The following is a 15,118-nucleotide window of genomic DNA, read 5'->3' on the forward strand; positions in this document are numbered from 1 at the left end:
CCCACTTTTCCGGATCTCCTTGCTTGATTGTTTGTCCTGAACCAGCGATTTTGTACCGGTAGTGTATCAAACAACCGGTAGAGATACACGCTCCCACACACACACATACCTGTGACACCGTACTATCGACGCAGCCAAGCTGTCTACTGTCTAGTGGTGTTGGCTTATCGTCTGCCTTCACATCCAACCTATTCGGCTGAGGCATCATCACCACTCATTCATATTGACACCCCAAGCATCACAATGGCCAGTCCCATCGGAAATCTCATTCATCCTCCGGACCCTCCTCGATACCGGCAGGGGTCGTCGGGCCAAGCAGCCGCCGGCATAGACTCGATTCTCCACAGCAGCCATCATCAACCTCAACCTCATCCGGGCCCGAGTCCGAGTCCGATCCACCATCTCGGCCCCATCATCGGCAGTCGGCCCGGAATCAGCTCCGGACTGTCTCTTGCTCCGATGTCCATGTCCGGTCCTCATTCTTATTCTCACTCTCATTCTCATCCCATTCCGCCGCCATCACATCTTCCCTCGCAAACCCATCATCAACAAGGGCAGGCATCAACACCGGCAACAAGACAGCCTTTGCCGTCACCGGTTCACAATAACCAGCCTCCTCCTCCACCTCCGCAGCCGTCGAGGAGTCATTCCAGTACTCAGTCACTTTATCAGTGTGCTGATTGTTTACGTACGTTGCTACTACCTTTTTTAAGTTACAGTATCTAACAATGACCAGGACGATACTCCCGACCAGAGCACTTACAGGTACGTCTCCATCCTTGACATTATGCTCCAAGTATTACAACAATGTAGCTAACCGAAAACCGTAGAGACACATTGCGACCCATACTCTCGGGAAGCGTTTCACTTGCGATGTATGTTTGCTCATACAGCCAACCCACTCTTCGGACCATTCGTATACTGACATGAACATCGTCCAGATCTGCTCCAAAGCTTTCGCCCGAGCTGATCTCCTCAAGCGTCACCGCACCAACCACCAAGATGACAGCAACGGAACCAATAAAAGGAGACGCATGAACTCCTCGCCCGGCGCTGGACGCGTGGCTCATGCTTGTCAAGCTTGTGCTAAAGCGAGGGTGAAGTGTGACGAGATGAAGCCGTGAGTATCCAGCCTTCCCAGTCAGAATGACGATTGCTAATAACTATCAGATGTACACGATGCAAAAACCGTGGAATAACCTGTGAAATTGCCCCTTCCGAAGACGCAGCTTTGCATCTTCTTCATTTATCAGCTCATAACCACGCGGAGAGTTATCATCATCATGATCATGACGATTCTAGGCAGCAGACTCCTTATTACCCGCGGGCTTCGGTCTCAGAGCACTCACACGCTGCTTCACATGCTGCCGTCTTCCAAACACATCGTACTTCCGAACCAACAGCAACAGACCATAGTCCTATACTCACCTCTACCGAAAGCGATGAGTCGCATCTCCCGACTCCCTCGGAAAAGATGATGGTGGACCAGAATCAGACTCAACTTGCAACCGCAACCAACCCAGAACAGGCACAATCCTTCCATGTCCCAGCCCCAGTTCAAGTCCAGCCCACCTACCCCTCCAATCAAAACAACACGAGCAGTAGCATGCTAGACGACATAGCCAAACTCCCCTTCTCTGACTTCCTTCGCGACGTTCTTTATGACCAATCCCTCTCCCAAGCCCAAGGCCTAGCGGTTCTCGACTTCTGCGACGACTCGAGCTTGGATCTGAACGCCATGGACTTTGGATTGTTGGATTACTGGTTACATGCTGATGGTCAGGGGTTTATTCCGCTTCCTTCTGATCTGGAGTATCTCGGTTCTGGTCCCGGTCCCGGTCTAGGGTTCAGTTCAGGGGCAGGTCCAACAGCGATGACAGCAGGAGCGGGAACAGCAGGAACATTAGGAAAAACAGCAGCAGCAGAAACAGGTCAAACAGGAACAGGTCAAGGGTCTGAAAGCGCAGCAGATCCCGTGGATATATCCGCCATGCGATCAAAACTGGCTCAGATATGGACTGAGAGCCCGTGGAGGTGGTCGCCCAAGAGGTCGGATAACGTTTATGCTGAGCAAGGACATTTGCCTTTGTCGTCATCTTCTGGTCCGTCGTCTCCTACTATCGGGACTGGTACTGGCACTACCTCTCGCTCTCAGGATCCCATCAACACCACCACAAACAAGTCCAACGCCAACAACAGTCCAAGACAACGGCAAGGCCAGGTTCAAACCGCCAACAATCACCGCAGAAAATTCACGCAACAAACCACCTCCCAGGGGACCCAAGGACAGCAAGGACAGCAAATAACACACACCCTTCACCCCTCCGGCCGCGACTTGATTCTTTCGATAGTCCTGTCAATTTGCAAATCGAACTCGTCACAGTTTTCGAGAGTTGCCTCGTCGTTTCCTTCGTCGGGGTCAATCAACCATTGGATTCACATCTTTTTGGCTTCGCATCTTTGCTCGGTGTCCAGCTTTATCCCCTGCCATCTACCACCCTCCCCCAGTTCCGCCTCCTCTGCCTCCCTCTCCGGTCCCAGCTCTCAGTCAGGCTCCAGCTCAAAGGACCGCTCCAATTCTGGTTCTAACTCCAACTCCGCAAACCAGAAGAACAAAGATGGCAAAGACTCCAGTGCACCACTCTGGTCCCTAAACGCTCAACCAGCCGAATGGCACGCCATAGTCGCCGCAGCCGGCGCAGTCCTCGCCCCCGTCCCCGCTCTCCGCAAATTCGGTTTTGCCCTGCAAGAAGCCGTGCGCGTATCGATCCCCTCGCGTTTCGAAGAAAATAACTCCAACGTCTCCTCTTTGTCACTAGTCCAAGCCCTGGTCCTCACCCAAGACCTGGGAGTATGGTCAGGAAACAGACGCAAGATGGAGATTGCTGAATGTCACCTTACTGTGCCTGTCGCTATGATGCGTGGTCGAGGGAAGTTTACTCGTGGTGCGTATCTGCCGGAAATTAGGGTGAAAGAGGGGGACGAGGGCAGGGAACTGGAAAAGAAATGGAAAGCGTGGATGGAAATGGAATCCTGGAAAAGACTTGCTTTCCACGCTTACTTGCGAGATGCGCAGGTTAGTATGACCCAGCTCGTCGGCAACCCCAGTATAAGCTACGCGGAGATGAGGATGCCGCTGCCTGGACCTAAAGGGTGTTGGTTCGCGCGAACAAAAGAGGAGTGGAAAGCGAGGATGCTGGAAGCGGAAGCGGCTGCTTCCCGAGAAGGTCAGGGAGTCGAGGGGGAACAGGTCCCGTGTCTGGGCGATCTGTTGCGGGATGTCAAGTTGCTGGAAAAAAACTGGATGAGAGTGGACGTGCAATTTGCTATCAGCATTTATTTGCACAGTTTCTGGTCGTTGATATGGGAATATCGACAGCTTGCGTCGATACATAGGCCGCTTTTTGGCCAGCCGAGCTCGAGCTCGAGTCACTTTACGGCGCCGGGGTCGTTCACCGACCAACCTTGCACCACCACCCAGCAAATTTTGATATCCAGACTTACCGACCTCCGCACTACTTTACATCAGTTTCAAGCCCTCATAACCCCCACCACCGGCCCAAACCTCTCCCCTAGCGGAACCTCGCACCTAGCACAAAACACAACACCAACCGAACTCCTCCTCCTCCACCTTTTACTCATGCACATCCACGTCTCTCTCGAAGACCTGCAACTTTTCTCAGGAAAAGAAGGCGAGGAACAAGCAAAGCGTATCTATCCCGTCTTGCAACGGTGGGCGGATAGCTCAGAAGCGAGACAAGCGCTATGGCATGCTGGACAGGTACTCAGGTGGGCGAAGGAGTTTCCTAGGGGACACCTCAGAGAGTTTTGGGCGGCCGGGGTGCATTTGGGGGGGTTGGTGGTTTGGGGGTTTGGGGTTTTGAGTGCTGTTAATCATAAGGGGAGGAAGGGGAGTTTGAGCAATGAGCAGGGTTATCGACAGACGGTGATGGGGGGAGGATATGCAAATGGGGGTGGAAGTGGAAATACTGGATATGGAAACGGGCATTGTGGACGGGAGTACGGTGGACAGCAGCAACCCCAGGGACATTATGGGTATGGACAACAGCAAGGGCAGCAACACCACGCCTATGGATACGGTCAACAGCAGCAACAGCCCGAGCATCAGCAACAACACCAAACCGGAATGTCAAGTTACATGCAACAAGTCATGACGCCCTCAACCACCATCACAACACCAGCAACGATGGCCTCAGGCTCCACACCCTCTAGCATGACCGCCGCCACCCCAGCGTCTACCACTTTCACACCCTCCAGCGGAACCACCTATCATTCTGGATTATCCCAAAGCCAAAACACCATAGTCTACCTCGACGGGCCCCACACCCCGGAAATCGAAAGATTCATCCAACACAACCAAGGCCGTCCGTCGCTCCAGTTATCGTCCAAGGATGGTGGTTCCGACTCGCCAGTGCCGTTGGATGATATCGCAGGCTGCATGTCCGTCTGCAAATCGATCCTCAAAGATAACTTCCCTGATGCTTCATTGCCGGCTATCAGTGAGAATATCATTGCTTTGCTGGGCAAATTGGGCGGGGTGGCGGGGGTTGTTGGTTCTGGGTCTGGTTGATGAGCTAGTCTTTCCCTAGAAGGATGATTGCAGACAGAAGGGAAATGCAGAAATGGAATGGAATGAGGAATTATGGATGGGTGGATGGAAGGTAGGAAGGTAGGAAGGTAGGAAGAAGGGAAGAAGGGAAGAAGGGAAGAAGGGAAGAAGGGAAAAAGGGAAGAAGAGTCTCCTGAGAGTCAATGGCGGGACACAGAACGCTTGACGACTCAACTCTTCAGAATGCGGGCAATATGAGGCCAAGAAGGTGGTAGACATCGCCTATTATATTTACAGGCCGAATCACACATGGATTAAACATCGAGGCATGGGCAGGAGTTGGAATTAATCTGGAAATATTGAGATACTTCGGATATTTTGATATCATTACAGCATAGCATAGCATAGCATAGCATAGCATAGCATAGCATGAGGGGGAGTTACTAGGTTCATATCAATGCTTTCTACTTTCTTCCATACAGCTGAATAACCACTTTCCTGAAGAAGAGCGGAAATGAACATGGAGAAACTGGTGGTTGTACTGACCTGGTAGGTAAAACCGAAGCCATTCCTGGCCGTCATCATCACTCATCACCCACCACACCCCAATTCCAGTCCGTAAGCTTTTTTGGTCAGGCTACTATCCTCATTGTCATTTGTCTGTCTGTCTGTCTATCTGGTAAAATTTGCCTCTTCCACGCATTCAAAGCTGGCTATATCATCTCTTGCTATTCATCGTCATCACTCATCATCATTCATGCACATCCTCCGTTTCCTGTGACCGATTAACACTCATCCAGATGCCGCCACCCTCAATTCTTCACCCACGCTTTCGTATCGCAGCATCTCTTTCTCCTCCCCCTCACTCTCTCCCCCGCGAAGTCCTTCTAGAATCAGAATCAAAGCCTCGCCTTCTCCACAACCTCCCTCTGCACCCCCATTCCCTTTCCACCCTCAACAAGTCACTCCGTCTTCCCACCCAAAACAATAGTCTGCGCACCCTCAAGCGCATCTCCCGGTTCCAAAACCTGCCACGTACCCACGGCACCCGGTTCCACGCACAACATATTCTTATACCCCTCCTTTGGCTCAAAGTCCGCCATACCCTTCGCCTTTTCAATCCAGGGGTTCCAGACGACGACATTGGACAAGTTATCGCGGAGGACAGTAAACTTGGGCTTGTCGTTCGACAGGACGGTGATGGGCACGGAGGCGGGCGAGTCGCCGGCGGGGGTGTAGACGCGGTCGGTTTCGGAGGAGATGGTTAGCACGGGGGAGGTTTGGGTGTTGGTGGAGATGGGAGAGGTGGTTTTGTCGATGTAGGAGGCGGAGGAGAGGCCGGTGATGGAGGTTGTGGTGATGTCCTTTATTATCATATCAAGGTTAACGGGAGTGACCAAGAACAGGGGAAATTAAGAGAAGAGGAAAGGAAGGGGAAAGAGAAAGGCAAGAGACGTACATCAACCCTCAAATAAGTATGCATCAAAACCTGACACTCCCAACTCCTCTCATCATCATTCGTCACGACCAAGTTCGTCGTCAAGCTATCCGTGTTAAGCGTGACGCTGTAAATCGCATTAAACGCATATGGCCACTTCTGTCTAGCATCCTCGCTCAAGCTCGACGAGCTCAGTCCGAAATCCAGCTTGACAGACATGTCGGCGGCGGCAGCAGCCACGGCTCCGGCGGCGCTGGTGGCCGTCGCGGCGAAGGCGGGGGTTGTCGGAGTGGGAGTGGATTCCGAGGTGGACTTGCCGAGGAATTCCCAGCGGGAAGAGCGGGCGAAGCCGTGCTGCGGGAGGGACTTGGTTTGGGCGTGGTCGGGGGCTGTGCCGAAGACCTGTTTACAATAGCTTGTCAGTCACATTTCCTTTATTTTTTCCCTGTTCGTGCTGATATCGCGTTCATGGCTGGTGTAGCTGGTATAGCTGTCATAACTGCCCAGCCCTCCGAATCACGAGCGGCAGTGTTATGTGGATGACCTACAGGAAAAACCAACGGAATCCCTCCCCTAACAGGCTTACTCCCATCCAACTTGGCCGCCTCACTCAACCACAACTTCTCATCGCCATTCTTGTCCTTCCAGCTGACGACGGTAGCTCCGTAGAGCAAGACCGAGACACTTTCGCCGGTAGGCAAGGTGGCGGTCACGGAGGAGTTGTCGGAGGAGAAAGCGACTTGCGGCTGAGGGGGGAGACCCGGGGTGGTGGCTAGGGCGGAGGGCTTGCGGGCTCGGTCGACCATTTTGTGGTTTGTACTTGGCTTTTGGGGTGTGTTGATTATTGTGTAGGTTGTCGGTTGGGTTGGGTTGTTGAGAGGGTTGCGAAAGCGGATGTGGTTGTGGTTGTGATTTGGTGATGGGAGGTCGACGATAGGTAGGTAGATGTTGGAACGGAGTTGGAACCAAACAGAAGCGGGAGTAAGATGGAAGAGGGGTAACGTAACGAGGTCGTATCGAGGTATGCAAACGGATCGCTGAGCGCAAGTAAAGACAAGCCGAAGCTGTACTGTTGGACGTTGATGAGAAGTTCTTCCAGGTCGATGTCTAACAAGTCAAGTCAGCTTGGTCCAAGTTGTCCTTTGATGGGACGGAAGATTGAAGAAAGAGGGGAAGCTGTTCAAGGTCCCTGGAAGTGTTTGGGACGGAAAAAGAAAGAGGGGCAATTTACTAAGACCTGAGGCGCAGGATACAAGACGGAAGCTCAATGGTCGAGAGACAGAGAGAAGAGTTTGGTGGTTGGATGAAGCTCAGGAGCAGGAGCACCAATGATACAAGACAGCGGGGTAAAGACTACTCCCAAGCTGAATGAATGGGACGACGGTGAGCTTCTTGCATGACCTGAAACAGTCGGTGCAGTGACCAACCGACCCAAGCTGTTGTGGAGCCAGGCAGCGATACGTCACTTTGGGCAGGTAAATAAAGTATTTGGGCGGTACTTTTGTAATTCAGGCCGCTAAATTGTTCCTTTTCGGAATATTTAACAACCAAGGAGCTTGATAGGTAGAGGAAGAGAAGAGACAGCTACCGCCAAATTGGGCCAAAAAATGTCAGTTGAAGATGAATCTCACGATGTTCGATCATGGTGAAAGACGTTTTTGTGCTTTTGATGTTTAAAGGTATCAATACCAGAAGAGTACCACCACTGGTCTCTCCTCGTCCTGAAAGACTGCTCGTGAACAATACTTTGGTATCCCCTTTTTTCATCCCCTTCCTCCGTGATCCAAATACACTCACGCTCAGGACAAAAAAAAGTGGCAGGGTTTCTTCTGGGCACTGCTATCTGAATCCTGTCACTTTTTTTGTCCTGAGCGTGACACTCAATCAATATCCTTTTGGTTCTCCCTTCGCTTTTCCATCACAACCTCCGCCCTTCAGAAACCCCTTTTTTCGGTTTACCACAAAAACTTCACCGCATCGCGATTATAGTAACATTCCCTGAGTGTCCGCAAAAACCTCCGTGGCGGGTCGTCTATTTCGAACATTCGATCCCAGTCTTCACGAGTCAAGGTAGGAGGAGCATTCGAATCCCAGTCAGGCATCTCATCATCATCATCCCCATAACCATCATCATCACCATCCCCATCGCTGGCAGTAGCAGACGCAGCAATAGCAGCAGACCCATTCGTATAGTTCCTCAAAGCGGCAAGATCAGCCTCAGCCCTCTCCAGCGCAGCCCTCTAGTTCGCAGCAGCCATAGCCTCAACCCAATCCTCACCCCCCGGCTCCTCCACAAAAGCAGCCTTCTAAACCGCCGCCGCCGCTTTCCTCTTCTCCATCCTCTCCTGCCTATAATGATCCGCCACCAGGAACGCCAGCTCAAGCGCCTGCTTCTCGTTCAACCGCGGGTCGCAGAAGCTGGTATAGTTAGTACTCAAATCATCCTCATCCAATCCGGCGCCACCACCAAGACACTCCGTGACCGCATCGCCCGTAAGTTCCAAGTGCATACCGCCCAGGTACGACCCCTGTTCCTTGTGAATGCGCAAAGTTTGTTGGAGCTCGGAGAAGATATTGCTGAACTTGCGCGTCTTAATTCCGCCGGTAACGGATTGTGTGTTGCCGTGCATGGGATCGCACTGCCAGACTACGGTGCGAGCGTACTCGGAGTCCTCGACGGTGCGGATGTGTGCCGGTAGCAAAGAGGCGACCTTGTCGGCGCCGTAGCGCGTGATGAGCGTGATCTTGCCTGGTTCGCGGTTGGGGTTTAGGGTGCGGAGGAGAGGCAGGAGGTCCGAGGTCGGGGTGGAAGGGCCGATCTTCACACCGATAGGGTTGGCGATGCCGCGGAAGTATTCAACGTGCGCGTGGTCGATCTGGCGCGTGCGGTCGCCGATCCAGAGGAAGTGCGCCGAGGTGTTGTAGTATTCTTTCCTGGGGGGAGTGGTGGAGTCGGGAGGGTAGGCGCGAACCGAGGGGTGGTTGAGCAGGCGGGTGAGCGGTTGTTCGTACTCTAGGAGCAGACCCTCGTGCGAGGTAAAGAGTTCGACGGTGGAGAGCTTCTCGTTCTGGTCGGCGCCGATGGTGTGCATGAAGCGCAGCATTTCCTGGATGCGGTCGACGGTTTCTTGGTACTTGGCTTTGAGGGCCGGGTCGCGAACGTGGCCAAGGCCCCAGTCGAGGGGACCGTGGAGGTCGGCGATGCCGGAACCGATGGCGCCGCGGATGTAGTTGAGAGTGGCGGACGAGTACTGGTAGGCGCGCACAAGACGGTTGGGGTCCAGCTCGCGCTCGTCGGGGTGGAAGCCGTTGAGGATGTCGCCACGGAAGGAGGGCACTTCCTTGCCGTTGATGGTCTCGACGGGGGAAGAACGAGGCTTTGCGTACTGGCCGGCCATGCGACCGATCCGCACGACGGGCTTGTCGGCGCCCCAGAGAAGGACAAGCGACATCTGTAGGAGAAGCTTGATCTTGGACTCGATCACGTCTTGCTGGCAGTAGCTGAAGAGCTCGGCGCAGTCGCCGCCCTGGAGGAGGAAGGCCTTGCCTTGGGCGACATCGCGGAGGTGTTCGCGGAGACGGACGATCTCATTGGGGAGGACGATGGGCGGGAGCTTCTGGAGCTCGTTGACCGACTTTTCAAGGGCCGCCTTGTCTGGGTAGTCGGGACATTGCTTGATGGGCTTCGACCTCCACGAGTCGGGCGTCCATTCGGGGACGTTTGGTGTTGTTTGGTCGCTCATGATGACGGATTGTGTGAAGATGGTGTAAGTGGGTGGAAATTTCAAAAGTCAAAGTGGTACTTGTGAAGTCTTAGCCTTGGGGCTAGTAACAGTGACTAAGAGTTGACAGGTGGGTCAATCTCCAAAAGGCTGAATCAACGACACCTGTGATGGTGGTCTCTTCTCAGTAAAGTAAGTGGTAAAGGATGGTGGTGTATGGTTGGTAGCAGTCATGACTTCATAGAAGAGGCGTCCTATTCAAATATCTTTTCGGCTTCCTTGTTGGTTGGGGGTGAGTCAGTCGCAAGTGAACCACACGGTGTTTGTTCAAAGTGTCAAACCCGTAAATGGCAGTCGTTCTGAAAGTCAATTGACCAATCATAGGTAATAGAGATTCGAAGACCCTTGAAGTGACGTTGTGCTGCCTGCCCGCTACAAGCGCTGCGGTACAAGCTACAGGCTGCCCCACCCCCACATTTGATGTCGCAACGTCTTGCGCCGGCGACACTGCAGCAGCCAGCACAGCTCTAACTCCAACAACAACTCCAACAACCCGCACACACACAACCCAAGTTCATAATGGCCGAAGATAAACAACCACCTGCCGTCGTCGAGGGCGCCACTGGCGGTGACGTCGAAGAAGAGGTCCAATCCACGGCCAAGTCCGCCGAGGACCGCAAGGCTCAGGCTGCCCTGTCCAGCCTCGACTCCAACAACCGCGAAGACGAGTCCTCGGCCAAGGTCGACCAGGATGCCGTCAAGAACGCCTTCAACTCCCTTAGCACTGCTGGTAGCAAGCAAGCCGAGGTGAAGAAGGTCAAGGTTGATGCGGCTGATGTTGCTCTTCTTGTGAGTGTCTCTGGGTTTGGAGATCAACGTGAGACAGCTACTGATGGACATTAAAACAGGTCGAAGAGCTCGAACTTACCAAGGCCAAGGCTACCGAGTTGCTTAAGGCTCACGATGGTGATGCTGTCAAGGCCATCAACGCTTATGTTGCTGCTCCTGCGGCTTAAGGACGATATACCCGGGTAGAGAAGGAGTAATAGACATGAAGCCGAGTTACGCGAACGGGAACCACATAAACACACCATCGATTTATCTCTGTACTTGAACCATACGCAACAGACTATACCACTTGCTTCCAGCGACGACGAGGACGAGGACGACATTCTTGTCACCGACAAGAGAATTAGCATGCTTAGGCCGGGCCGGGAAGGGATTTGGGGACAGGGCACGGATGGACAGATGGATTAGACAAAAGGGCAGCCCAACATATATCGACTCAATCAACGACAATGTCGGGCATGAAAGTTCTGTGCGGTTGGTTTCGGTCTCGGCGTACACGTTAAAGGACATAAACGCGCGGCCGGCTGCTGGAATCAAGTTGGTATAAAAGTTATCGACCTACCGCATCTGTTCTAGCGCTTACAACGAACGTTCCGCGTTTCCAGGGCTAAAACGTACTTCGCATACTTCAAATCCTTCCATACAACCCTCTCATGTAAGCTTCTAGTTTTCCCAAAGAGACTCGATGTTGGCTATTCACAAGAGTCCGTTCGAAGCTTCGCATTCCCCATCAGCTGTGTGTCGCGCACTGGTCAGTTTCTCTTGTCATCTTTCTCGAAGCAAAGAGCCACGGCGTGTCAAGACCCAACAACCAAGACGGAACGGAACCCAGACATTACATTACAACCTCAATATCACCCGTCGGGTCCCGGGTTCCGGTGGCCGCTATCAACAAACCGCTACTGAGTCTTATAGCGTGCCAGCGCACCGCAAACCCTAATAGGAGTTGCGCGTCCTTTGCGCGTCCCGGCCTGGAATTACGTACTCTCACTCTTTACGACACCAACTCATCCAGCCCTATGATGTGAAGTCCCCTTATCATTTGTTTACTCTGGTTCATGTAAGGTTTAAGCTTATAACTATTGTCGAGCCACATTGTCTTGATTTGATCCTAGGTTCTCAGGTTCTCAGGCTTTTATATCATCAGGAGCACGCCCTTCTTTCCCCTTTCCTGGTCCCCATCTAACCAGTGTCGTCTTAACCCTTATCTTCCCATTCATCAGCATCATCACCACCTCTCCTTCCCATTCTTAACTCCCTCTCATCACTGCGACACCCCAACACCACACAACAACACCATTCATATCACCACCACCATGGACCCATCAGACGGCCACGACCCCTCAAACGAAACCGACTACCCAACAGAACAAACCCCCTTCCTTCGCAAAGGTCCTCACCCCCCTCCAAAACCCCCTTTCACCCCCAAACCAACCTCCCAACAACTATGGCCAACCCTCCTAACAGTAGCCTCCCTCGCCCTCCTCTTCAATATGGGAATGCACATCAGCGCCGCTCCTTCGTTGGCCATTTTGCAGGGTATCATTTGTAGGAATTATTATGAGAAAGGGGTTACCGACGGGTTGGGACCGGGAGGACTGGGAGGATCAGGAGGAGGAGGAGGAGGAGGAGGACTAAGCTTTGAAGACGACAGGTGCAAGATTGGACCTGTGCAGAGCGAGGTTGCCGAGGTTAGTGCTTGGAAGGACGTTTTTGAGATATTACCTGGTGAGTTTTAATCTCTTATTGTTGAGTGTTTGATGAGAGGGAAAGGAGGCGGAAGGGAGGAAGAACGACGGGGAGGAATAAAGATAGGAAGAAAAGAGTCGGGAGGTAAAATAAAGGGTGGGAGAAAACAGGAGACCGGTGAGATAAGAGTTGGATAAAAACGCTGGAAAAAAAACCCTGGGTGATCCATTGGACAACCTGACACTTCAGAATGCACAACTAACAGCCCCCTCCCCCCATAGCCGTCGCCCTCGCCATCCCCTGGGGTGTTCTAACCGATCGCATCGGCCGCAAAAAAGTCCTTCTCCTCGCCCTCTTCGGCCTCTTGCTAAACGAAGCATGGGCTCGACTCGTCTGTAAGTTTCTTTAGCTCCCAGCCACCTTCCTACATACTCGTTGTCAAGATGCCATTGCAACTGACTGACTGACGCAAAAAAACAGATCGGTTCTCCGACATCTTCCCCGTGCGGGCGGTCTGGTTCGGCGGCCTTTTCCAAGCCATCGGGGCGGGAAGCACCAGTTTTGCTAGTATTGCATATGTCCTGGTGGCGGACGTTTGTCCTGCTGAGAAGCGGTATGTTTTTCTTTTCCTTCTCCTTGTCTCGTTGTTACCCGAGACATATAACAGGGAATAATAACTTGGAAAAATATTGACATGAAAAAAAAACCAGATCAACAGCCTTCGGCTACCTTTTAGCGTCCACCATCATCTCGCGTCTCATCTTCGTCCCCGTCGGCGGGTACCTCATTTCCATTGACGTCTGGCTTGCCATGTGGATTGGGTACTTGGTTGAGGTGCTTGGGTTTGTTGTGGCGGCGGTTTTTGTGAAGGAGACTTTGCCGGTGGCTGCTGCTTCCGATCCTTCTTCCCCCTCTCAGTCTGAGCCTTTGACCGGAGCAGATAACACAGACAGTTCCACCACCGACTCGACCAAGAAACCGCAGACAGTCAAGGAACATGTGGAGCATTACCTCGAAAAGGCGAAAGAGGCGGGCACCTGGATGCTTCAGAACCCGAAGATCGTATTATTGTTGATCTGCTTCTGGCTGTACATGATGGGCGAGCAAGCAGAAATGCTCCTCATGATCCAATACGCAAGTAAGCGGTTGGGGTGGTCTTTTGGGAAAGTACGTTACTGTCTTTTTGGTTATCATCTCTCCAGTGTCTCCCCTCACTTCCTCATTCTCACCCCTTCAACCTCACCCGCTTTGCCTCCCCACATGCCACGTCCCTCAATCCTCCCCCGCTTTCTTCCATCCATCCTTCCCAAGGGAACATACAGTCACCTTCTTTTTTTCCTCTACACATTTCCTCTTCCTCTTTCCTCATTAACCCTCAATGGCTCATTACTAAAAAAAACTAACATCTTATGGCAAAAACAGGCCTCCCTCCTCCCCTCCCTAGGCGCTCTAACCAACCTCCTCACCTTGATTATCCTCCTCCCCTTTTTATCCGTTCTCCTCTCCCCCTCCTCTCCTTACTTCCCCTCCCTACCCTCCCTCCGCATGTCCGAACCTCGCAAAGACACCCTCCTAGCCCAAGTCTTCGCCACTTTCTTGACTCTGGGCTGTTTCCTCATCGCCGTCCCCATCCCCCACTTTAGTTTCTTGGCTTCCGGGGAGGTCCTCTATTCAGCTGGCGCCGCTTTGTCAGTGCCACTAAGGAGCTTGATAACGAATCTGGTGGATGCGAGACATAGAGCAACACTGTATACGGTTATTAGCGTTTGTACTTATGGGGCTGCTAGTGTGGGCAGGCCCGTGGCTGCGGGGTTATTTGGGGCTGGACTTAGACTTGGGGAGGGAGATAAAAATGGGGATGGGATGGCGTGGATGGGACTCCCGTTTGCCGTGTCGGGGTTGATGTTTGGGGTTATTGTTGGGGTTGTTGGGTTTGGGGGGTTTGGAAGGGAGGTAGTGAGGGAGACGATGGTGGGAGAGGAAGAAGGGTTGGGGGTGGATGGGGAAGGAGAGGAAGGGGTGAGGGAGAGGTATAGAGATTGATTAATGATAGATGATAATATATGGTAGATGATGGTGGATGATAGATGGTGAACGATAGATGCTGGAATAAGAAATGAGTTTATCAACTTACTTGTATTATGACACCTGGTGATGAAATCTTCTTCCCTTTCAAAAGACTAGACTCCCCGTGGTAAACAAGTAAGATGAACTTCTGCTTTCTCCATACTCCCTAATCGAGAGAAGGCATGAAGACAAGAAGACAAGGCGAGGATGGCGTAAGAAACTGACGAGACATTGTGAAACGTGATGATTATTACGATGAGCAAGGTTACCTAGCTAGTTTCCTGGCTATGGTAGTGCAGTGCTCCATCTTGCAGGGGCGGTGGATTGAGTGCTCTTTGCCATTTTCTGCCGGACTGAAGTTTACGAACACAACCTTCATCGCTGCTTCCTCAAATGACGTATCCAAGAGAAATTCCCGAGGCGTATCTGCCTGTGTGAGATGGAATAAGAAACTCGGACACAACTGAAATGATGGTGTACCAGTCTCAGTGACGGGAAGGTCAGTGCCCGATTGATTCCATGCCCTACTTCCAGATACCTAGGCAGAGCTTGATATCTCACCATAGAGGCGGTCTTACGAGGCGTCGTGCTCGGGAGTTCTTGTCTGTTGCATCGTTCGAACATTCTCAAGAATGAAGAAGAATGTATGACCATAATGTATCGCTTGTATAATAACAAAGCCTGTGGTATCATTGCAAATCGAAAAAAAAAAAACACTCACACACTGAAGAAAAGTCCATCAAGAACTCGCTCCTAGCCCGGTACTAAACTCTGAACGCCTCG

The 15,118-nt window shown here is 52.3% G+C and overlaps 5 protein-coding genes across 5 annotated transcripts; 3 read left to right on the forward strand and 2 right to left on the reverse strand.

Moving 5' to 3' along the window:
- Positions 1–243: 243 nt before the first annotated feature.
- SMAC4_04832 (uncharacterized protein) lies at positions 244–4,591 on the forward strand (the record flags this gene model as incomplete). Its single annotated transcript, XM_003347478.1, has 6 exons — positions 244–446; positions 613–688; positions 737–765; positions 833–875; positions 942–1,120; positions 1,303–4,591. 6 exons carry the CDS (start codon positions 244–246, stop codon positions 4,589–4,591), a joined length of 3,819 nt encoding a protein of 1,272 aa, XP_003347526.1.
- A 606-nt stretch (positions 4,592–5,197) lies between these two features.
- SMAC4_04833 (uncharacterized protein) lies at positions 5,198–7,156 on the reverse strand. Its single transcript, XM_003347479.2, has 3 exons — positions 6,557–7,156; positions 6,030–6,410; positions 5,198–5,934 (listed from the first exon to the last, which is right to left on the reverse strand). Exons 1-3 carry the CDS (start codon positions 6,812–6,814, stop codon positions 5,533–5,535), a joined length of 1,041 nt encoding a protein of 346 aa, XP_003347527.1. The 5' UTR covers positions 6,815–7,156; the 3' UTR covers positions 5,198–5,532.
- A 1,158-nt stretch (positions 7,157–8,314) lies between these two features.
- SMAC4_04834 (uncharacterized protein) lies at positions 8,315–9,982 on the reverse strand (the record flags this gene model as incomplete). Its single annotated transcript, XM_003347480.2, has 1 exon — positions 8,315–9,982. Exon 1 carries the CDS (start codon positions 9,749–9,751, stop codon positions 8,315–8,317), a length of 1,437 nt encoding a protein of 478 aa, XP_003347528.1. The 5' UTR covers positions 9,752–9,982.
- A 254-nt stretch (positions 9,983–10,236) lies between these two features.
- On the forward strand, positions 10,237–10,746 carry SMAC4_04835 (uncharacterized protein; the record flags this gene model as incomplete). The annotated part of the gene is made up of 2 exons (XM_003347481.2): positions 10,237–10,579; positions 10,639–10,746. Exons 1-2 carry the CDS (start codon positions 10,310–10,312, stop codon positions 10,744–10,746), a joined length of 378 nt encoding a protein of 125 aa, XP_003347529.1. The 5' UTR covers positions 10,237–10,309.
- A 1,149-nt stretch (positions 10,747–11,895) lies between these two features.
- SMAC4_04836 (uncharacterized protein) lies at positions 11,896–14,311 on the forward strand (the record flags this gene model as incomplete). The annotated part of the gene is made up of 6 exons (XM_003347482.2): positions 11,896–12,307; positions 12,550–12,663; positions 12,749–12,881; positions 12,979–13,435; positions 13,691–13,956; positions 14,032–14,311. 6 exons carry the CDS (start codon positions 11,896–11,898, stop codon positions 14,309–14,311), a joined length of 1,662 nt encoding a protein of 553 aa, XP_003347530.2.
- Positions 14,312–15,118: the final 807 nt, after the last annotated feature.

The sequence above is a fragment of the Sordaria macrospora genome, chromosome 1 (assembly GCF_033870435.1).
Source record: "Sordaria macrospora chromosome 1, complete sequence".
NCBI lineage: Eukaryota > Fungi > Ascomycota > Sordariomycetes > Sordariales > Sordariaceae > Sordaria > Sordaria macrospora.